Source organism: Perca fluviatilis, chromosome 6 (assembly GCF_010015445.1).
Source record: "Perca fluviatilis chromosome 6, GENO_Pfluv_1.0, whole genome shotgun sequence".
NCBI lineage: Eukaryota > Metazoa > Chordata > Actinopteri > Perciformes > Percidae > Perca > Perca fluviatilis.
In genome coordinates, this window is record NC_053117.1 from 15397460 (window position 1) to 15416130 (window position 18671).

An 18671-nucleotide genomic window follows, 5' to 3' on the forward strand; every position below is an offset into this window, starting at 1 on the left:
GCTCTACTCCTGCTTTCTATTTCTGCTGCAGTAGAGTGCCAGTGGAGCAAAGTTTCTATTGTATAACATGAGTGAAGATGACTCATGTGTCCAGAAATAGAGGAGAGCGCCCACGCAGCACTGAGGCATTCAGGGAGCGTACGAGTACAGGACACCACCGACGAGAACCAAACACAAACTGTGAATGTTCTAAAACCTTGATTTGAGTTTACAGAAAAGCTCGCAGAGACTTGAGTTTAAAGACTCACTGACATTTTATCACTGCATCCAAAAACAATTTGGGGAGAAGTGGTCTCTGCTTTCAACAACAACATACCTCATGACTGAAGCATCCACACCTGTTTAGTTAACGGACCAATCAGTGATGGTCCAGATGTTAACCAGAAGTCTAACAGGAAGACTAAACAGCAACACAGCAGGCTGATTCTTAAAATGATGACCAGCTGAAAAAAGACACAATATAAACAGAGGTGGAGAAAGTATTCTTTACTGCAATAAAAGTAACTAATATCACACAAAATTACTCTGTTACAGTAAAGGTTCTGCAGTGAAATTGTTCCTTCAGTGAAAGTATGTAAGTATAATCACAAGTATATAAATAATAAAAATGTCCCCTGTGACTGTTATACTATTATATATCATATCATAAGATTATTACTCATCCATTACAGAATATTATTGTTGTAGTTGGTTAAACGGGAGCTCATTTTGAAATATTAACTAATGATTATTTTCATTATGGATTAATCTGCTGATTACATTGTGTGATTTTAGTGTCTAACTAACCAACAAACAAACTGACTAAATTTTTTTTTTTTGTGGGTTTCTTTTTCCGCCCTAAGGCACTATGAAAATCCAAGCTTAATCGAAAAGCTCAATGTAAATAAAATCAAGGTTCTTCTCATTCAAAGTCCACACTCTCCAAAACCCACCCATTCAGGTCAGTGTAACGCTTATCAGTTCAATTTTCTAAACACAAACGGACATTTGGAAAAACAGAAAAATGGGTTCCAATATCTAAGTTTTCATTTTTTCCACCTTGACAAATTAAAAATTTGGATCTTTAAACTGTTTTTCCAATTTTCTGTTTTTATTCAGAGGATCAGAAATTTAGAGAATTACAAAATTGCATCTGGGCTCCAATTATTCAATACTGCAATGGTATTCTCTCCCTCGTTCTGCCTAGCTACGCCCCGCCCCCCACTCAAAACCATCAGTTGCAAGCACCTCTGACCCCAAAGTCTATCAGTTTTTGTTTTTTTTGGTCCATATGCAGTTAATGACCTGCATATTCCGCAAAGTAGAGGGAGAGAATATCATTGCAGTATTGAATAATTGGAGCTCAGACGCAATTTTGTAATTTTTTTAATTTCTGATCCTCTGAATAAAAAACAGAAAATTGGAAAAACAGGTTAAAGATCCAATGTTTTAATTTGTCAAGGTGGACAAAAATGAAAAATTGGATATTTTAACACGTTTTTCTGTTTTTCCAAATGTCCGTTTGTGCTTAGAAAATTTAACTGACCCATTCATCGGTTGATGGCTCTCCGATTCCCACCTCCTCCCAAGTCAAAAGTCTCGTTGTCATTCTGGACAGTACGCTTTCCTTTGGCCCCCACATCAACAATATCACGCACACTGCATACTTTCCTTATTCACGCCCTGGTCACATCCCGCAAAGACTATTGCAACGCCCTCCTCACGGGCACCACAGATAAACTTCTCCATCGCTTCCGATCCATTCAGAACTCTGCAGCCCGGTTCATCACCCGCACCAGATCAACGGACCACATCACACCCCTCCTCACTCTGCTCCACTGGCTTCCTCTGCCCCACCTGATAAATTACAAAATTCTACTGCTAACCTTCAAAGCCCTCTTAACCCCCCCCAACACACACACACACAAACACACACACACCCCTCCTGCAGATTTAACTGCCCCAACTTCCACACTCAGCAGACCCTTAAAGGTCCCATGACATGGTGCTCTTTGGATGCTTTTATCAGCCACTAGAGCCAGTAGAACAATGAGCTTTCCTTAGTATGTGCCATTTCTGTGTCTGTAGCTATTGAGGAGGAGAGGGGGGCAGGGAGGAGGGTAACCTTGCTCCTTATGACCTCATAAGGAGAAGATTCCAGATCGGCCCATCTGAGCTTTCATTTTCTCAAAGGCAGAACAGGATACCCAGGGCTCGGTTTACATCTATCGCCATTTCTAGCCACTGGGGGACCATAGGCAGGCCGGGGGAACTCATTAATGTTAAAAAACCTCATAAAGTGAAATTTTCATGCCATGGGACCTCTCTTCCACCTCACATCCATCAACTGGACTCTCTTCATCAATTCAAATCACAACTTAAAACACATCTGTTTAGATTAGCATACCCGACATAACTTTTACCATGTCCACCTTGATTTTATTGACTTGTAAACTAGTAACTAGTGGTCACCTTGATTTTACTATTGCTTTTAATAATGTTTTATAATTTTTTTGTACGGTGTCCTTGGGTGTCTTGAAAAGTGCCAACAAATAAAATGTATTATTATTATTATTATTAATACTATTATTATAAAATGTAAATGTGTGTTTAGGCACAGTTTGTATCTCACTCACACACACACACACACACACACACACACACACACACACACACACACACACACACACACACACACACACACACACACACACACACACACACACACACACACACACACACACACACACACACACACACACACACACACACACACACACACACAGAGGCAGCAGCAGCAGCAGATTCTTTCTAGCTCCCACTGGACTGTGAACTCATTATTCACAGCTTCAGCAGGTTCAATAGGACAGAGAGTCATCTGTCTGTCTGTTACAGTTTTACAGTTAACATTATGTTTGTGTATCTGTGCCGGGACCTTTGACTTCAATCAAATATTCAGGACCAGACGGTTAAAACTTCTCTGCAAAAAGATACCAAAAGTTCTATTTTTAAAACTAAACAATTCACATAACGTCCTTCAGCAGATGCTCTGTTGTTCAGTGCTTCCATGACGATGCCTCTCTCGCATCCCTCCTCAAAAAACAACCATCTCTATTCTCCACATTTTAAACCTAACATACATACATGATGAACCACATTGTATCACAATCGATCCAAACGTTGTTGAGAAACCAGACCAACATAAGTCGCTGCTAATATCACTAAAAACTTAACATTCACTTTAAAAAATCACTTTGATGGGATTTTATACTGTAAAAAGGCTCAGCCAACCTAGGTAGAAATATACATATACTATTTTAAATATACAATCAAGTAACATAATGTCAGCACTGTAAAGTCATCATGAATTACCACAGGCTAAGTTCATAAATCTGTCCTCTGTAAGTTTATAAATTATAGGAATTAGACAGACATACAGCTATAGCAGAGGTGGAAGTACTCAGATCCTTTAATTCAGTAAAATACCACAGTCCAAAATATTCCTTATACAAGTAAAAGTAGGCTACTTAAGAAAAAAGTCCAGAAGTATTATCAGCAAAAAGTATTTAAGTAGGCATAAAGTACTGGTGGCTCCTCTCAACATGTTATAGTAGGCCTATTATAAAATTAAAAATATTTTATTTTGTTTTTATCACTAATAAATTGATGTAAGAGCTTTTTAATGCTGTAGTTCCTCAATGTGGAGACAATTTTAAATACTTTGTGTTGGGTATAGTAGTAGGTAGGCTAGCACTGCATCATATCACATAGCTTGACATATCAAGCAGATAAATGTGTAGTAAAAAGTACAGTATTTACAGACAGACAGACAGAGAAAGATAGATAGATAGATAGATAGATAGATAGATAGATAGATAGATAGATAGATAGATAGATAGGTGATAAGGCCCTGCAGTCATTTACAGTAGGGTATTAGATATTGATAGGCTATTATCCTTATATTACCGGAACATTTGAAAGATATGATGGGACTTGTATGGCAGATGTTCTGATGCTGGATGAGGAGGGGGGCTGTTACATAAAACCATCCTTTCCTTCTTAATCCCCCCTCCACCCATCCATCCCTCCATCCTCCATCCTCCATCCCTCCTCTCCTCTCCTCCGCCGGTGTGCTCACCAGCACCCTCTTACATAACTTCAGACAGTGTTTGAAGCATATCTGATCAATTCTCTATAATCTGATAATTAAACACTGTTTGGTTTCATATTTTTTTAAGGTGACACGCTAAGAGTGAGACGCCAGCAGGAGGGAGGGAGGGAGGGGGGGACGTCGGAGCTTGTCTGCCCCGCTGCGGCGCACTGCAGCCCGGCGTGTCACAGCGCCGGCTCTCCCGGACAAGATCGACAACAGCCAGGGAGAGAGTCTGGCCGAAGTCCCGCTAAAACCATCAGCATTTAGTTCCTACAGTAGTATTCCTATAATATCTCTATTAATATTGTGCGTACAGCAGAGACTATTTTAATCCAAACTTCACTTCGCAGTTTTGTTGGACATCAGAATATCAAACATGGGCTAGGCTACATCTCTATAACATTCTAAGCTATTTTATATGTAGCCTAGGCCTATATTATTAAAAAATGAAAACAGGCTGATCTGTATTTAGGCTACAGGCTAATAGCATACTTCTATAATTTTCTACATGAGGACTGCAGTTTGAATTATTACAGGTGATATTTGCGGTCACATACGCAGAAACATATTAATTAAACCGACAGCAGTAAAGCAAGAGGCGGATCTTACCTGTTAGTTGTTACCGGTGTTTGTCAGAAAGATCCAGCATGCAGCTCCGTCATCAACTGTTTCTCTCTGCGTTCTCTCACAAATATAATCTGAGTGCGCTCGTGAGCGTGTGCGCGCGTATGTGTATGATAGCACCGGTGTGCCCCCCCCGCCCTCTCTCTTTCTCTCTCTCTCTCTCTCTCTCTCTCTTTCTGGACCAGTCCATTTGCAGCAGTGGGGGCACTTAATAAATTATGCTCTCATGTCATTTTTAGACTATAGTTTTTTCAGTATATTCATGTAAATACTTTAAGAGTTTAAACTTGAAGTGTCAGGCTGTAACATTTCTATGATGGTCTATGTCAACTCTCAGTTTTTCTGTTCAGTTATCAGAACTATGGGGGGGAGGTTGATGTTTATAAAAATTAAGTCCAAAAACGGATGGATGATTTAAAAAGTAACTAAATTAATTAATTAATTAATTAAATATTAGTTATTGGTTTTAAACAAGTTGGCGTGTCAGGTTCATGATGTTGACTTATTTGATCAGATAGTTCCTGATTTAAATCATTTTATTGAGACAAAGTTATCATTCAGCTGCTTGCAACATTTAACATTCAACAATAACTTTTGTTGCTGAATGAAAAAAAAAAAGAATTTTGTAGAAAAAACTCCTCAAAGTAAATCACTTTGATGCTGGGACTCAGGTATCGTATTATCAGCACTGATATTGAAATATTTGAAACAACATTCCCCAAGATGTTGTTTTCAGTGTCCCTCTCCTCTTCATGTCAGCGCCCGGAGCTCCAGCAGTAATCAGAGCTCAGTGTTAGTTTCAGATAAAGGAGCTCCATTCATGTTCCTGAGCTCATGGCCTTAATTTGACTGAAGGCTGATGGCTGCATTCAGAGCAGCAGGTCAGAAAGGAAACTCTATTCAGGACAAACACACTGCTGCAGGTGATGCTACTCAGAGGGACTCAAACTCTGGGATGTGGCCCTGCTGGGGTCACCGAGGCCTCCAGAGGTCCGCAGTGATTTTAGACACTCAGATTTCACTGTATTGAAGTTTTTATGATTTTCAGAGAGAGCCTGTAACAAATGTATAGATTTTAAAAAAGCTGTGCAACTATGGAAGCCCATTTCTGCCAATGTGATTGAAAAAAAATCCTTGTCCTTATAATAAAAAATGTTTAGTATCTCAAAATAATGAGAAACATTCTCAAAGTTTGCATAGGCCTAAGTCAAAATATTGAGAAAATTTCTCATTATAAATTAGCAGTTTATGTTGACATTTTTCTTATTTCCTTTAATAATAAATATTAACTCTTTTAACAGAGCATTTAAATCAGCACACATTTTGATGCTAAGCTTCCAGCTTCTTTTACCAATGACTGCTGATTTCTTATATTCTTATTCAACTGTTGCTCAGAAGGATCCTTGTCTTTTTCTTCCCTGTCAATTATCAGTCTGGTTAAGCTATTGAACAGCATTTTGTTCTCCATGTACAAAACTAAATAACGTCTATTTGTAAAGAGGACTTCCTACAACCAAAGACCATTCAGACATATAGAGTAGTCCTCTCAGATACCTGACTGGACACAATCAAGCTTTGTGGCATGAGATTACTAACTTTTCAGCGGTAGTGTAATTAATGAATAATAATAGGTAGAATTGTTACATTTATTTATTATGTAATTAGCAGAGGTTGACCCAGCAGGTCTGTTCTGGAGGTCAGAGGTCATCAGGGTCTCCAATTGATGACCCTGACGGCGGTCTGAGCGTCCCGCCGGATGTCGTGGTCCTCCTCTGCAGCCTCACTCCTCCTCAGCAGCAGGGGAAGCTGCTCCAGCAGGAGGCGGCGGCCGTCCGGAGCTTCAGCCAGTGCAGTCAGAGCGCGCAGGGAGTACATGACGAGGGCCTTCCTGCTCTTCCTCTTCTTCTCCTCCTCCACCTCCTCCTTCTTGGACACCAGTTCGAGGAGGACGGGAATGACGTCCAGATCCAGACACTGCTTCTTACCTGCAATCAAACTCTGTTACCTGATAGGTCAGGAGGAGTCACATGGTGCGTTTAAGGTTCAGACAGAAGACAAACTCTCCTGTTGAGACATCAGACCAACAGATTAACAACTGTAACAACATAATATCTTAACCTTTAATAAAAGCTCAGAAGTACAAGAAGCCTGTGTACAAATAGTCTCGCGTTGCCAGACCTTCCTCCACAGCGCTGCGGAGGAAGGTCTGGCTAGTCCACACAGCCTTCTGGTATAGGAGAAAAACGTGCTCTGGTTTTTTGGCATTTCTTTAAACCACAATCAAACCAAATCACAATTGTCTTGGGCAGCGCTAAGTGCCGGACGCAGGTACGGTGCCTCTGCAAAATAGCCTCTGGAAGGAACTTGGTTTGGTGGAACATATGCACGTAGGTTTATACATTTATTCCTTGGCTTCTTCTTTTCAACAGCAGCTGAGGCTCATGGGTATTGTAGTATTAAGAGACAGAATAAAACCTTTGGCTTTATTCTTAGATTTGTCAGAAACAAAGTTGTAATAATTCAAACTGAAGGTCAGAAAATGAACCTGTGTGATGGTTACATCATTCAGGAGAATTAAAAAAACTTGAAATGGGAATTCACAGTGAGGAGAAATACTTCAAGGTGTGTATTTGTACCTGTGGTGATGATCACAGTGTACATGATGACTCCTGCAGCGTTGGCCTGAACCTCGATGTCTTCGTCATGCAGCAGGTTGACCAGGACAGGAAGTAACGACTCCTCACACACCTGGAGCTTCCCATCCTCACAAACACTGGAACAAGCAGAAGAAGAAAAAAAGATTTAAAGATAATATTTCTAGCTTTTTATTTGATATTACAGACAGGAAAGCTGGGAGAGAGAGGGGATGATATGCAGCAAAGACCACGTGTCAGATTATAACCGGGGCCGCTGCCAAGGACTCAACATACACGGGGCGAACGCTACTGGGTGAGTTGGAGCTCGCCCCTATTTTAACATTTTTTAATGGGATTTTGCATGTGTTTGTTGTATGATGAATGAGCTACATGTCAATGTTGGAAAAGTATCAATATTATTATTGCAATCGGTTAACAACATGTCGCCCAGCGCAAACGTGCATTTGTTCTGCAAAGGAGAGACTGTTAACTTGACCTTATTGAGGTCTTAAAAAGCATCAAAAGTTTGCAGTACTTTGGTGTAATCATAAAGTGGAAACACTAAAATTAGTGCTGAAGTTTCAGTTTAACTGTAAGTGAGTTGAATGAATTTGAAGTGTGGGTTTAATTGCTGAAGCTTAAGCATGAAAAAGAGTCTAAATGTTAGTGCTGACTGGAACTGAGTTTTAGTTTTTTTCTGAATGAGCTTTAGGTTTGAGTTTACATGTGAGAGATGAGTGTGGTTAAAGTGTACCTGCTGAAAGAAGCTCAAGTGTGACTTTAAATTCAAGAGTTTGTTGAAGTTGTCAGCGGAAACACTGTGAGGAATTCTGAAGTTTCGGTAAAGTTGTAACACTTGAATGACGTTGAAGTGTGGGTTTATGGGCAAGCGCTGAGTTCAAGTGCAAGTATAAGCCCTGAAAGAAGTTGAGGTGTGAGTTGAAGTGACAGCGTTGCAGCAGCATATAACAGCACACTTCCCCACTCTTTGAAACAGAGCCTGCATGGTGTTTAACCTGAGGGCCATCAAGACTGCAGCCGCCTCCCTGCGGATGTTCGGGGAGCGGTGGGAGAGTTTGTGGCCCAGCAGCGAGACACCGTCAGAGGCCAGAGCCGGCAGAGCATCCAGCCTGGAGCAGGAGCTTAGGGTGGAGAGGAGCAGCACCTGCACCTCCTCTTCCTCATCTTCCTCCCCTCTCAGCTTCAGCATCAGTTTAGGAACCAGAGTCAGGAGAGCGTCTGCACCTGCAGTGATATAATCTCAGGTCAGAGTCATTTATTTGGAGGAGAAAACAAAGGTGAAATATTAGAACTGTCTGTTATAAACATCGACTCCTGCTTCACCTGTGACCTGCCGTACTAACTGTAGTTGTGCTCACGCAGTTTACCTGTTCAATGAGAGTTTATTAGCCATGTTTATACGACTGAATTTTGTTTTTTACAACTTTTACAATCACTTACTAGTTTTACTGTTAGTGGGAAAAACAATGTAATGGAGATAGTGTTTGATATCACATTAATATATTCAGTGAAATAACAGAAATAATACTTATTTTTTCCCCTTTTAGTAGAACAAGGATTGTTTTAAATTGCTGAATTATCAGTTTTGGCTATTTGTTACCAAAGTGAATCAAGGTTTACAAAACAAATCACTGATTAAAAACTCCAAAGTGTTGATTGAGACATGATGAGTTTACCTGCAGGCAGCAGAGTGAGGCGGTTCAGCACTCGGTGGACGTTCCTCCTGCAGGAGGACGAGTTGTCCTCCACCAGCCGAGAGAGAGGAGGGAGGAGGGAGGAGGAGAGCAGGGCCTGTCTGCAGGAGGAGACAACAGAGACAAACAGTGGGTTTAAAGCTATACTTTAGTTACACTTCTTGCTGTCTGTCACTTATTTCTTTTTTAAGTTTAAGCTTCACTGTGACAAAAGCCTTCACTACAGTTTGATTCTTAGTCATTTGTGTTATACTGCCACCTGCTGGTGACATCATAGAGTGCAGCAAGGAAAAAACTGCTGAATGTATATTAACAAGTATTGTGTGTGTATCACACAGCCTGATATATCTTCTTCCTCTGTGCCATAAAAACACTGATCGGCATGTTCCTTCATTACCATTAAAACCATACTGTAGTTTATTTTGACTCAATCCCACATACACCGTCCTGCTGCCACAATTTTACACCAGAGCACCAAATGTGGATTCATCCACCGTTGAAAATAGTCCCCAAGTGTGAGTGGCTGTTTTAGTCTGTCTTTCTGTCTACCTACCTGCCGATGCTGTGGGCAGTCATGAGGTGAAGCAGCTCACAGGTTTTTGTTCTGACTGATGAATCTTCATCCTCAAACAAAACCTCCAACTGCTCCAGAAAACCTGCAGAAGAAGAAGAAGAACAGGTCAGCACTCTGTATGACATGAGGCCCAAAATGAAATGAAATTTTCTTTTTCCTCCAATTGTAGAGTTAATTTCCTTCCCTTTGCCATCTCTACATTTTATATATCATCCAAAATCAATTATACGTTTGGTTCCAAATTAGTTAATAGTTCTTTTAATTGGATAAGCAGAATGATTTTCTATAGAAATCCTGAAAAAAACTCAGAGGAAAAATGAAATCAAGGTACCTCAAAATCCGTTGAATTAAAAAACAAACGCAACAGATGGTAGTAGGCTACTCAGATCCTTTACTTCATTAAAAGTGACAATAGCTACTATAATGTAAAAATAATCCATTACAAGTAAAGGTTCTTCAAAATCCTATTATAGAAATAATATAGTAGTATGAGCTTTATGTAGCCTAATTTCTGTTATGCTGGTTTTGCACATTACCATACCACTAACTTCTGCACTGCCCAGATTCCCACTAAACTCAAAGTCTCTCTAGGTATAAGAATTTGTACATAAGTAGCTAACTGTATGCAGTATTTCATTACTATGTAGGCCTAATGTGTTGCTTACAAAATAATAACAGCACATTTTCCCACTCTTCAAAATTAATTAAAAGCCAATTAATTTTCTGTCTAGCTAATTGATTAACAGGCTAATAGTTTTAGCTGTAGGCTAGGTTACTGTTTAATTTATACTATAAACAAAACATCAGATTTTTACAAACTCTTTATATCTTTTGTGTGTAAAAATCTTAACTTGCAAAGTAACTAAAGCTGTCCGATAAATGCGGTGGAGTAGACAGTTATGAACTAGGAGTTATTACCCCCGTTAACAGCCTGGTAGATCCGCTCCGGGTCGTGCATCAGGTCGCAGAGTGAAGCCAGAGCTCGCAGCCTCCTGTCCGCCTCCGCCTGCTGCAGCTCCTCGAACAGCTGCGGCACGGCCCGCCACCCAAAGGCCACCGGAGCCCGGCTCGGATCTATCAGACAACCGGCCATCTGGTGTTCGTTAATTAACCTAGTTTAAAACCCCTAGTTAATCATAGAGCTCACCGGGCTAGGGCTAGCTAGGTTAGCCAAAATGCAAAAACACCGTTACCTGGTAACCAAATACAAAGAGCCGAAGAGATGACGTCTCGTCCGGGGTAACCATGGATGTATTAAGACTCTTTAAGTAACCTCTGTAAGTATCATGCAGTATGTAAACATGATTTATGGTTGGTCTGACTACAGGGCACTGGTTTCAAATTACGGGGACACTGAAGCGGTTCTATGCTTCTTAAAGCCACCATTCATTGACAAAAAACTGTCATTGACTATTAGTACACTTCAAGAAATAAGAACTGTCCCTTTAAGGATCTTCATTGAACATCCATCAACTGAATTTAAAGGTCCCATGACATGGTGCTCTTTGGATGCTTTTATATAGACCTTAGTGGTCCCCTAATACTGTATCTGAAGTCTCTTTCCCGAAATTCAGCCTTTGGTGCAGAATTACAGCCACTAGAGCCAGTCCCACAATGAGCTTTCCTTAACTTTCCCCAACTGGGGGACCATAGGCAGGCTGGGGGAACGCATATTAATGTTAAAAAAACTTATAAAGTGAAACTGTCATGCCATGGGACCTTTAAGTGGCTCAGTGGTAGAGCGGTCACCTGCCAATTGGAAGGTTGGTGGTTTGATCCCTGGCCCTGCAGTCCCATGTCAAAGTGTCCTTTGGCAAGACACTGAACCCTGAGTTCTGGTTCAGCTGGACTCGTTCTAAACTACAGCTAAGCTTGCCTAGCCACATGCCAAGTGACAGAGCAACAGCCATTAAGTTTGGATGAGGTCAAATTGCCAAATTGAGATTTATAAAATTTGAAAATAAACTATAAATTTACCCAAACATGCTCCATACAACAGGTTTCTTGGGTTACTTTTCCAAGGACGATAAATTAGCTAAAATGAAATCAACAAAAAAGGTGAGAAAATGAACTCTTTATTCATCTGGTCTTCAAAGAAAAACACATTTTACAAAATGTGGGTAAGGAGGGATAAGGTATTAAACAGAAGCAAAAGATGCACACCATCCACTCTGAAATTTGAAATAACACAGAAATGAGTTCCTTTCTCCGTGTTTTTGGAAACTACAAGATCAGCTGTGAGCAGGTTTCACAGGTCTCAGGTTAGAGAAATGTTCTGTCGAGTCAAAATATAAGGATTTAAGGGGAAACAGATATATTTTAATTTTGTAAGCCTGCAGATGAACGAGTTTCTGAAGTCTCGATGACAACAAACTCCTTAAAAAAAATGAAATAGAAACCCACAAAACTTCAGTATAAGTTGAGGGTTTGATTCTGCCCGACACTCAAATGTAAAAATTAATTTAAAAAAGAAAATGTCTATGCCTTTATTTCTTCTTTTTCTTGCTCTTCTTTCCTCCCTCTCCTTGCTGAGAGCTGGTGTCTCCTCCTCCACTTTTCTGGGTCCGAGTCTTTAGTTTAGGGATCATCTCTGCTACATAAAACATCACATCTTTGCCTAAGAAAAAAAAAAAAAAAAACATTCAAACTTTACTCATGTTTAGCTGCCGCTGACGTGACTTTTACCAATTAAAATGACAAATGTCTCCGGCGGCAGGTCATATCAGCTGATCACTAACAAATGTTAATTCAGTCAGTAACTTGAAAGTCTCACTTTGCCAGACTGGAGGAGAGTCTGGCTACTCCACATAGCATTCGGGTATGGGAGGAAAACATGCTCTGGTTTAATGGCATTTCTTTAAACCAATCACAATCGTCTTGGCCGGTGCTAAGCACCAGAGAAAAGCCGCAGTGCCACTGCAAAATAGGCTCGGAAGGAACTGGTTTTGGTGGAATGTGTGTACGTTTAAAAGTTGTTTTAGTTGTGCGACAGAAAACTCAGATTGGACAGATAGTCTAGCTATCTGTCTGGATTTACCCTGCAGAGATCTGAGGAGCAGTTAACCATAGTCCTCAGAAATCAACCGGAGTTTAAAATGCCAACACAAAGGAAGCCCAAAGGCAACGGATATCCGGCCTAAATGAGTGAAATCCGGCAAAGGAGCAATCCTGGAAGTGTAATGTCAAGGGGCCAGTTGTTCAAAAGGTAAACTGATCGGATTGTGGTTATCGGATTGGATCAAATCTTGAATATGGGTTGTTCAAAAGGGAAAGAAGGAATCTGAAATCAGATTAGATCACGGAATCCAATCCTAGTTTTAATCTGGATCAAACCTTCAGTTTGTGTTGTCCAAAACTTGTCAGTAGGATTTGGATAACTTTGATCCAAAAAAACCCCAAAAAAAACAGGATTATCCTGATCCCAACAGGGGGTAGGATTTCAAAGTGGATTCCAGGAAGAAAATGTAGTAAAACTTTAAAATTGGTCAAATAATACATTTGTATCATTTAGTGTATATACTTTTATTTTGCACTTGACTTGTGTAACCGTTGTAACAGTGATAAAGTAGACATAGGCTACCAATTAAGCTATTCAGTATAGTAAAAAGTTAAAATAAAAATAAAAATGATCTCCCCATGTCTAAACGAGAAACTGAAAGAGCAGAAGCACAGATCGTCCTGGCAGAGGAACTAATCAAGCTGACCAAACTGCAGCAAACCAAGGCCAAACTTCAGCTCCGCCTCCTAAAAGCAGGGCTTGGAAATGCTGCTCTCTCCTCCTCAGATGAAGAAGAACCCTGAACATTCTTTATTTTGTTAACTATTGGACATTTAGCCTTTTGTTTTTAAGACGTTTTTCAAAATATCCACAATGTATTTGTTAATGTATATTTGTTTTTATTTGTTGTGGCTCAGATGAGGGGTCATAAAAGAAATTATGAATGGAAGTGGATGTTTATGTTATTTTTGTCTCAAAATAAGAAACACTTACACTGACCCCATGTTGGCTCTCCTACCTGTTCTTTACATAGCTGGTAGCCCACATTGTGATATGTTGTCCCATTTAGACCACTGGTTATGCAGATTGGGTAATCTTGAAAACTGTCTATCTGGATAAGGGTGATCCAGTCCAATGTTGGTTTGAAAAACCGGCATAAAAGTAAGATAGATTACCTGATCCTGAATAGCAAAAAAATGGGATTTCCAAATCCAGATCATTTTGATCCAGATTAAATGTTTTGAACAACTGGCCCCAGGATATAGACTAATAACTTGATGACAGAAACAAAAGGTTTGTGTGTGACCACAGATCATCATCGTACCTGTGAGGGTAGAAGCTCCACTCTGCTCAACACCACTTACAGTCAGAGTGAGACGTCTCAACGACAAATAATAATAATAATAATAATCCAGGTAATCTTTTTTTCACATCAGATCAATCATTTAATCTTCTAAACTATAGTTTTGAATAAGGACCTTCAGTATTTGGATCAAGTAGCTCATGAAAAATGAAGTGTGTCAGATATATATTTAATTAACATTTAGTTAAATATAACCTTGAGCATTGGATTGAGGTAAAAAATAAATAAAAATGGATCAGGACATTCTTAGTTTGATTATATGTGGCCCTGAAAAAAGAAAAAAAAACCTGAATCTATAAACTCAACTAGACAAATATGGTCAGAACATACATTTTATTATCGCATGAAGTCAAACATTGGTTTGTTGGACTTACGGGAGGTGAATTTGTCCTGACAAAGGCTCCCGTCCGCCTGCTTCACCTGAACTCGGACACGTCCTCTGAACTGGACGTCCCTGTTCCACTCTTTGGGGTGCATTTTGTTCTGGGAAACAAAAACGCATAAATATATATTTGTTGTCATCTTCATGAAGTGATTTTCTGATATCTTGCAGGAAAAATAAAGTTGTTCTTCTTACCTCCACGTAGACATTCATGCCAGCTGCCGTCAACACGTCTCGGATCTCAGCACAGGACGGATTTTCCACAGCCTGCAGAGACACAACATCAGCTGTTTGTCTCCTCATTGGTTTATTTACTGCACGTTACACTAAATTTACAATCCACTGCTTTCATCTGAGGCTGCGTAATGAATTTAAAATGGCCCTGTTTGAAGTAGCGGGGAGGTCGGCTGCATTAAAATAAACACATTTGAGCATTGAAGCCTACTGTGCTTTGTACACTGTAATGGTAAAGTCGGACAACAGTGACTACTGTTGTTGGATTTCTAGCCCACCTGTATTCAGGACAACTCCCCCTATAGTGTACTGTGTGTCTATATACCTTCCTGTATTGTAATATGCCTTGCTGTAAAACCAATTGCCTTCCGGGGGGGAAGCTGGCCTAATTTCTCTGTGAGATGCATCAACAAATGAGAACAACAGTTGCACATTTCTTGGTCAATATTTTGCACATTTCATCTACCTTTGTTTCAAACACTGTGCAGCTCTTTTCATTTAAAATGTATTCATGTAATTTTTTTTACATTAACAATGCTTGACTTTTGCAAAACTATGTTAATTATTATGGACCAAAACACCAAGGCAAATTCCTTGCATGTGAAAACCTACATAAGTAAGTAAACCTGATTCTGACTCAAACATCCAGCAGAGCATTTAAAAAAAGACTACAGAGTCTGATTACAACTACTACTCACTGTCTTCCAACAACTGTTCTTCATGTTGTGCGACCTGCTCTAATGCTACACACCACAGTTAAGTGTCGAGCAAAATCAAATTATCATTTTGAGGCCATGATCAAGCTGAACTGTGGAAACATAATGTACATGAACCTGACAGTCTGGCCTTCATTTTGAGTCTACGGACTATGTTTTCCCGAGGATCACAGCATTAAAGTAGCTCTTTACCTGCTGGAATTTTTGAAGTGGAAAAAAATAGTTTGCTAACGACAGATCAAATGTTGTGAAAGCAGTCTCCCTTGAGACAAGGCCTGGTCAAGGTCCTCAGTGTTATGGGGCACATCTAGTACAGGTGAGCTGAGCATTACAGACAACACACTTAGCTGAAGTTTATTAAATTTAGCATTTCTTGCAGCATATAAGCTGCTCATTTAAATTAGAAGATACTGTCTTCTGCATGAAGAAGGCAATGAATACGTTGTCTTTTAAAAAAAATGGGTCTCCTTAAGGATAGTGGGAGTCGCTAACCCTAACCAGAATTGTGCAGCCCTGATCTCATCACAGTGGTGCGTCCTGCTAACAACCAGCAGCTTGTTGGAAGGTAGAAATATCAAACCAAAAAACATCTGAAGGTGTTCTGGTTAAACGTCATGAAAAACTGTAGAAAGTAAAAACCTTCTCTGCGGGGATCCTCCGTCCTTCAGCCAGCGTCTTCTTACTGTTGATGTAGATGGGATAGACGCAGATAAACCTGAAACATATCCCAGACGTTAAAGATATAGTGCATAGTTATGTCTCCACCATGAGGAATCGTAAGTAATGACAACACCACTGACAACAAAACCGTCGTTGCATCCACATGAAGCAAGGTGTGATCACACACCACCCCCACCCCACCTTCACGCAGTTGCTAGTAGCCAAGGAGGACACGGAGGATTAAAACACATGATGGACTCCTCAGAAGAGGTAATTATCTTCACTCAAGCTTCTGTGTGTGAAGTTGCCGGACTACATTTTTTTCTCAACATAGCCATAGTGAGAAATACAGAGAGAGTTTGGTGGAGCCGATAGGCTTAATTAGTGGACGTTTATTAAAGTGCTCATATTATGCTTTTCCCCCCCTTTCCTTTATTGCCCAAAGTCCACCCCAAAGGGACTTACCATCTTCGAGAAAACACTGTTCACAAACTGCTCCAAACAGCTCCATTTTAGTCCAGCCTTTACTTCTGTGAGAAACGCTCGTCACTTTGTAACACACGTTATAATGCTTGCCTAGCTGCTAGCATGGCACGCCCTCATACTCTGCAACTGACTAGCTAGTAGTGCTTACCTAGCTAATGACTCTCAACAAAGATGGAACAGAAGTGGGATGCCTCACTCTTTAGCTAAAACAGAGAGCTCAATACACAGGGTGAAAAGAGGAGCTGCAGCAATGTGCAGTACAACCAAAATGTTGTTTTTGAAAATTTTATAAATTTACAACCTGTAAATACAATTATGAACCTGAAAATGAGCATAATATGAGCACTTTAATATAAAATAGTTGCGCGCCATAGCTTTAAGACAAAAGAAACTAATGTCAGACTTTGTGACTGTTTAATGTGACCTGGAACTGAACTGAATGGAAAGTTCTAGTAGATAGATTCTATTGAGCTTTCTTTTTAATTCCATCTCTTTACAGTTAATTGACTTTACCGTAGAGCTCATAACGTCACTGACTTTTAAGAAGCTGTATTTTACATTCAGTTGTACGACGAGACAAACGCTGGTCTGAATGAATGGCTAACTGGCTCGGAGTGGCAAATGGTCAATCATTCGTTAAACTCTTGACTGAGTAACCTAATCATGTACACTTAATCTAATCCCAATTCTATAATGTGAGATCGAGTATATTTTTGTCCTCCGTCGTCTTCCCCCGTAAAAATCAATATAACGTTCATATTTGACGACCAAATACTGGAACCTTTAATACACGTCATGCTAGTGTTACAACGACAGGCCAAACTTAATGTAAAAACTACATCATTTTACACTTGACACGGTTTCTGACAAAAACAATTCGCAAAACGGGGCTTTACATCAAGTAATTCATTAAAGTAATTTGGTAAAAGGGTTTATTCTGCTAAATCTGTGTACCCGACAGTTAGTTACTCCTCCAATCGCCAATTTTACTTCACCGTGCAGGGTACTGGCTGCAATAAACAATGTAAACCAAAAAAGTCGTTTTTTGTTGGATTAAAAAGATAAATCCGAAATAAATGCATGCCGAATTGAAGAGTGGGCCTTCAGAATCGACCCGTTTACTACCGTAATGATTAAGAAGCAAGTTACGTTTGCAAATAGCCGAGTTCCCCTTATATTTAAAAATCTTCTATAGGAGTTTACAAAGCCCGAGCGAAGGGCTAAGCAGGCTAGCTTTAGCTTAGCTAGGCCAACAGTCTAGCTATTACAAGAACTCACCTCTCTTTGTCAGCGGGGTTTTGTGTTAGATGAGCCATTGTTAGTCAGTTCTGTTTTTCGTCTGACTGCAGACGGTTGAGTCTTTGCTGATTATAGCGACTATCGACACGGTTTGATTGCCGTAAACCACGCAGCCATACGGCCGCGCTCCACATGCACAACACTGTTGACAGTTGTAGGTGCGCTTGATTTAATGTACGACCGGTGTTGCACCGAAAGGTGTGACCCATCACAAACTGTAGGGCGCTGCTGCACATCGTCTGCCCGTGCGTGTTAGAAAATGGAGGGCGAAGAAGAGGTCACCCTATTTTGTTGTAGGCTATTTTAATAGTTTCATTTTTATTAATACAGAGAGTAATTTTAAGTTTTTGTAAATAGTTTAATTGTAAAGTGTTTTACATAAGTAAGCACCGTAATATAACCACAGCAGAATGGCTTCTGAACTGTGGTTGAATGTAACAAGTACATTTACTTAAGTACTGTACTGAAGTACACATTTAAAGTACTTATACTTTATTTGAGTATTTTCTTTTCATGCCACTTTATACTACTATTTCACTACATTCGTGTGACAGTTTTAGTTACTTTACAAATTAAGATTTTTGCATAAAAACATATGAACAGTTTATAATGTTTTGTTTTAAGTTAAACTCCCCAACAGTTTATACAAGTACAGCTGAAACCATTAGTCCATTAATAAATTAGTCAATTCACAGAAAATCATTTTGAAAATATTTTGAACAAAACAAAACACAAACATACCGGAAACTGGCAAGTATGTAGCTACTGATTGCAACAGGTATGATATATAATAATAATAATAATAATAATAATAATAATAATAATAATAATAATAATAATAATAATATTTAA

At 39.7% G+C, this 18671-nt stretch overlaps 3 protein-coding genes across 10 annotated transcripts in view; all 3 read right to left on the reverse strand.

The window, feature by feature from the left end:
* LOC120560838 (dematin-like) overlaps positions 1–4865 on the reverse strand; it is a 33299-nt gene extending 28434 nt beyond the window's left edge. For 7 of the 8 annotated variants that reach the window (XR_005639521.1, XR_005639520.1, XM_039803719.1 and 4 more), the window contains exon 1: positions 4742–4865. The gene's annotated coding sequence lies outside the window, so the exon portion shown is untranslated. The remainder of the gene's footprint in view (positions 1–4741) is intronic. The other variant, XM_039803716.1, reaches the window with a different exon arrangement.
* A 1523-nt stretch (positions 4866–6388) lies between these two features.
* rsph14 (radial spoke head 14 homolog) lies at positions 6389–10842 on the reverse strand. The gene is made up of 6 exons (XM_039803721.1): positions 10600–10842; positions 9661–9763; positions 9090–9208; positions 8409–8637; positions 7393–7529; positions 6389–6741 (listed from the first exon to the last, which is right to left on the reverse strand). The coding sequence occupies exons 1-6, from the start codon at positions 10772–10774 to the stop codon at positions 6464–6466; spliced, it is 1041 nt and encodes a 346-aa protein (XP_039659655.1). The 5' UTR covers positions 10775–10842; the 3' UTR covers positions 6389–6463.
* An 894-nt stretch (positions 10843–11736) lies between these two features.
* Positions 11737–18000, reverse strand: srp19 (signal recognition particle 19). Its single transcript, XM_039803722.1, has 5 exons — positions 17799–18000; positions 16014–16089; positions 14620–14691; positions 14417–14525; positions 11737–12298 (listed from the first exon to the last, which is right to left on the reverse strand). Exons 1-5 carry the CDS (start codon positions 17834–17836, stop codon positions 12168–12170), a joined length of 426 nt encoding a protein of 141 aa, XP_039659656.1. The 5' UTR covers positions 17837–18000; the 3' UTR covers positions 11737–12167.
* Positions 18001–18671: the final 671 nt, after the last annotated feature.

Coding starts and splice junctions, on each gene's coding strand:
- rsph14 (XM_039803721.1), bottom strand. CDS start 10,774: ATGGCCGGTTGTCTGATAGATCCGAGCCGGGCTCCGGTGGCCTTTGGG. Junction 9,764..10,599: donor CTACCAGGCTGTTAACGGGG/GTAATAACTCCT, acceptor CTTCTTCTGCAG/GTTTTCTGGAGCAGTTGGAG. Junction 6,742..7,392: donor CACTGTGATCATCACCACAG/GTACAAATACAC, acceptor GTTTGATTGCAG/GTAAGAAGCAGTGTCTGGAT.
- srp19 (XM_039803722.1), bottom strand. CDS start 17,836: ATGGCTCATCTAACACAAAACCCCGCTGACAAAGAGAG. Junction 16,090..17,798: donor AACCCCGCTGACAAAGAGAG/GTGAGTTCTTGT, acceptor GATATGTTTCAG/GTTTATCTGCGTCTATCCCA. Junction 14,692..16,013: donor GGAGGATCCCCGCAGAGAAG/GTTTTTACTTTC, acceptor GTGTCTCTGCAG/GCTGTGGAAAATCCGTCCTG.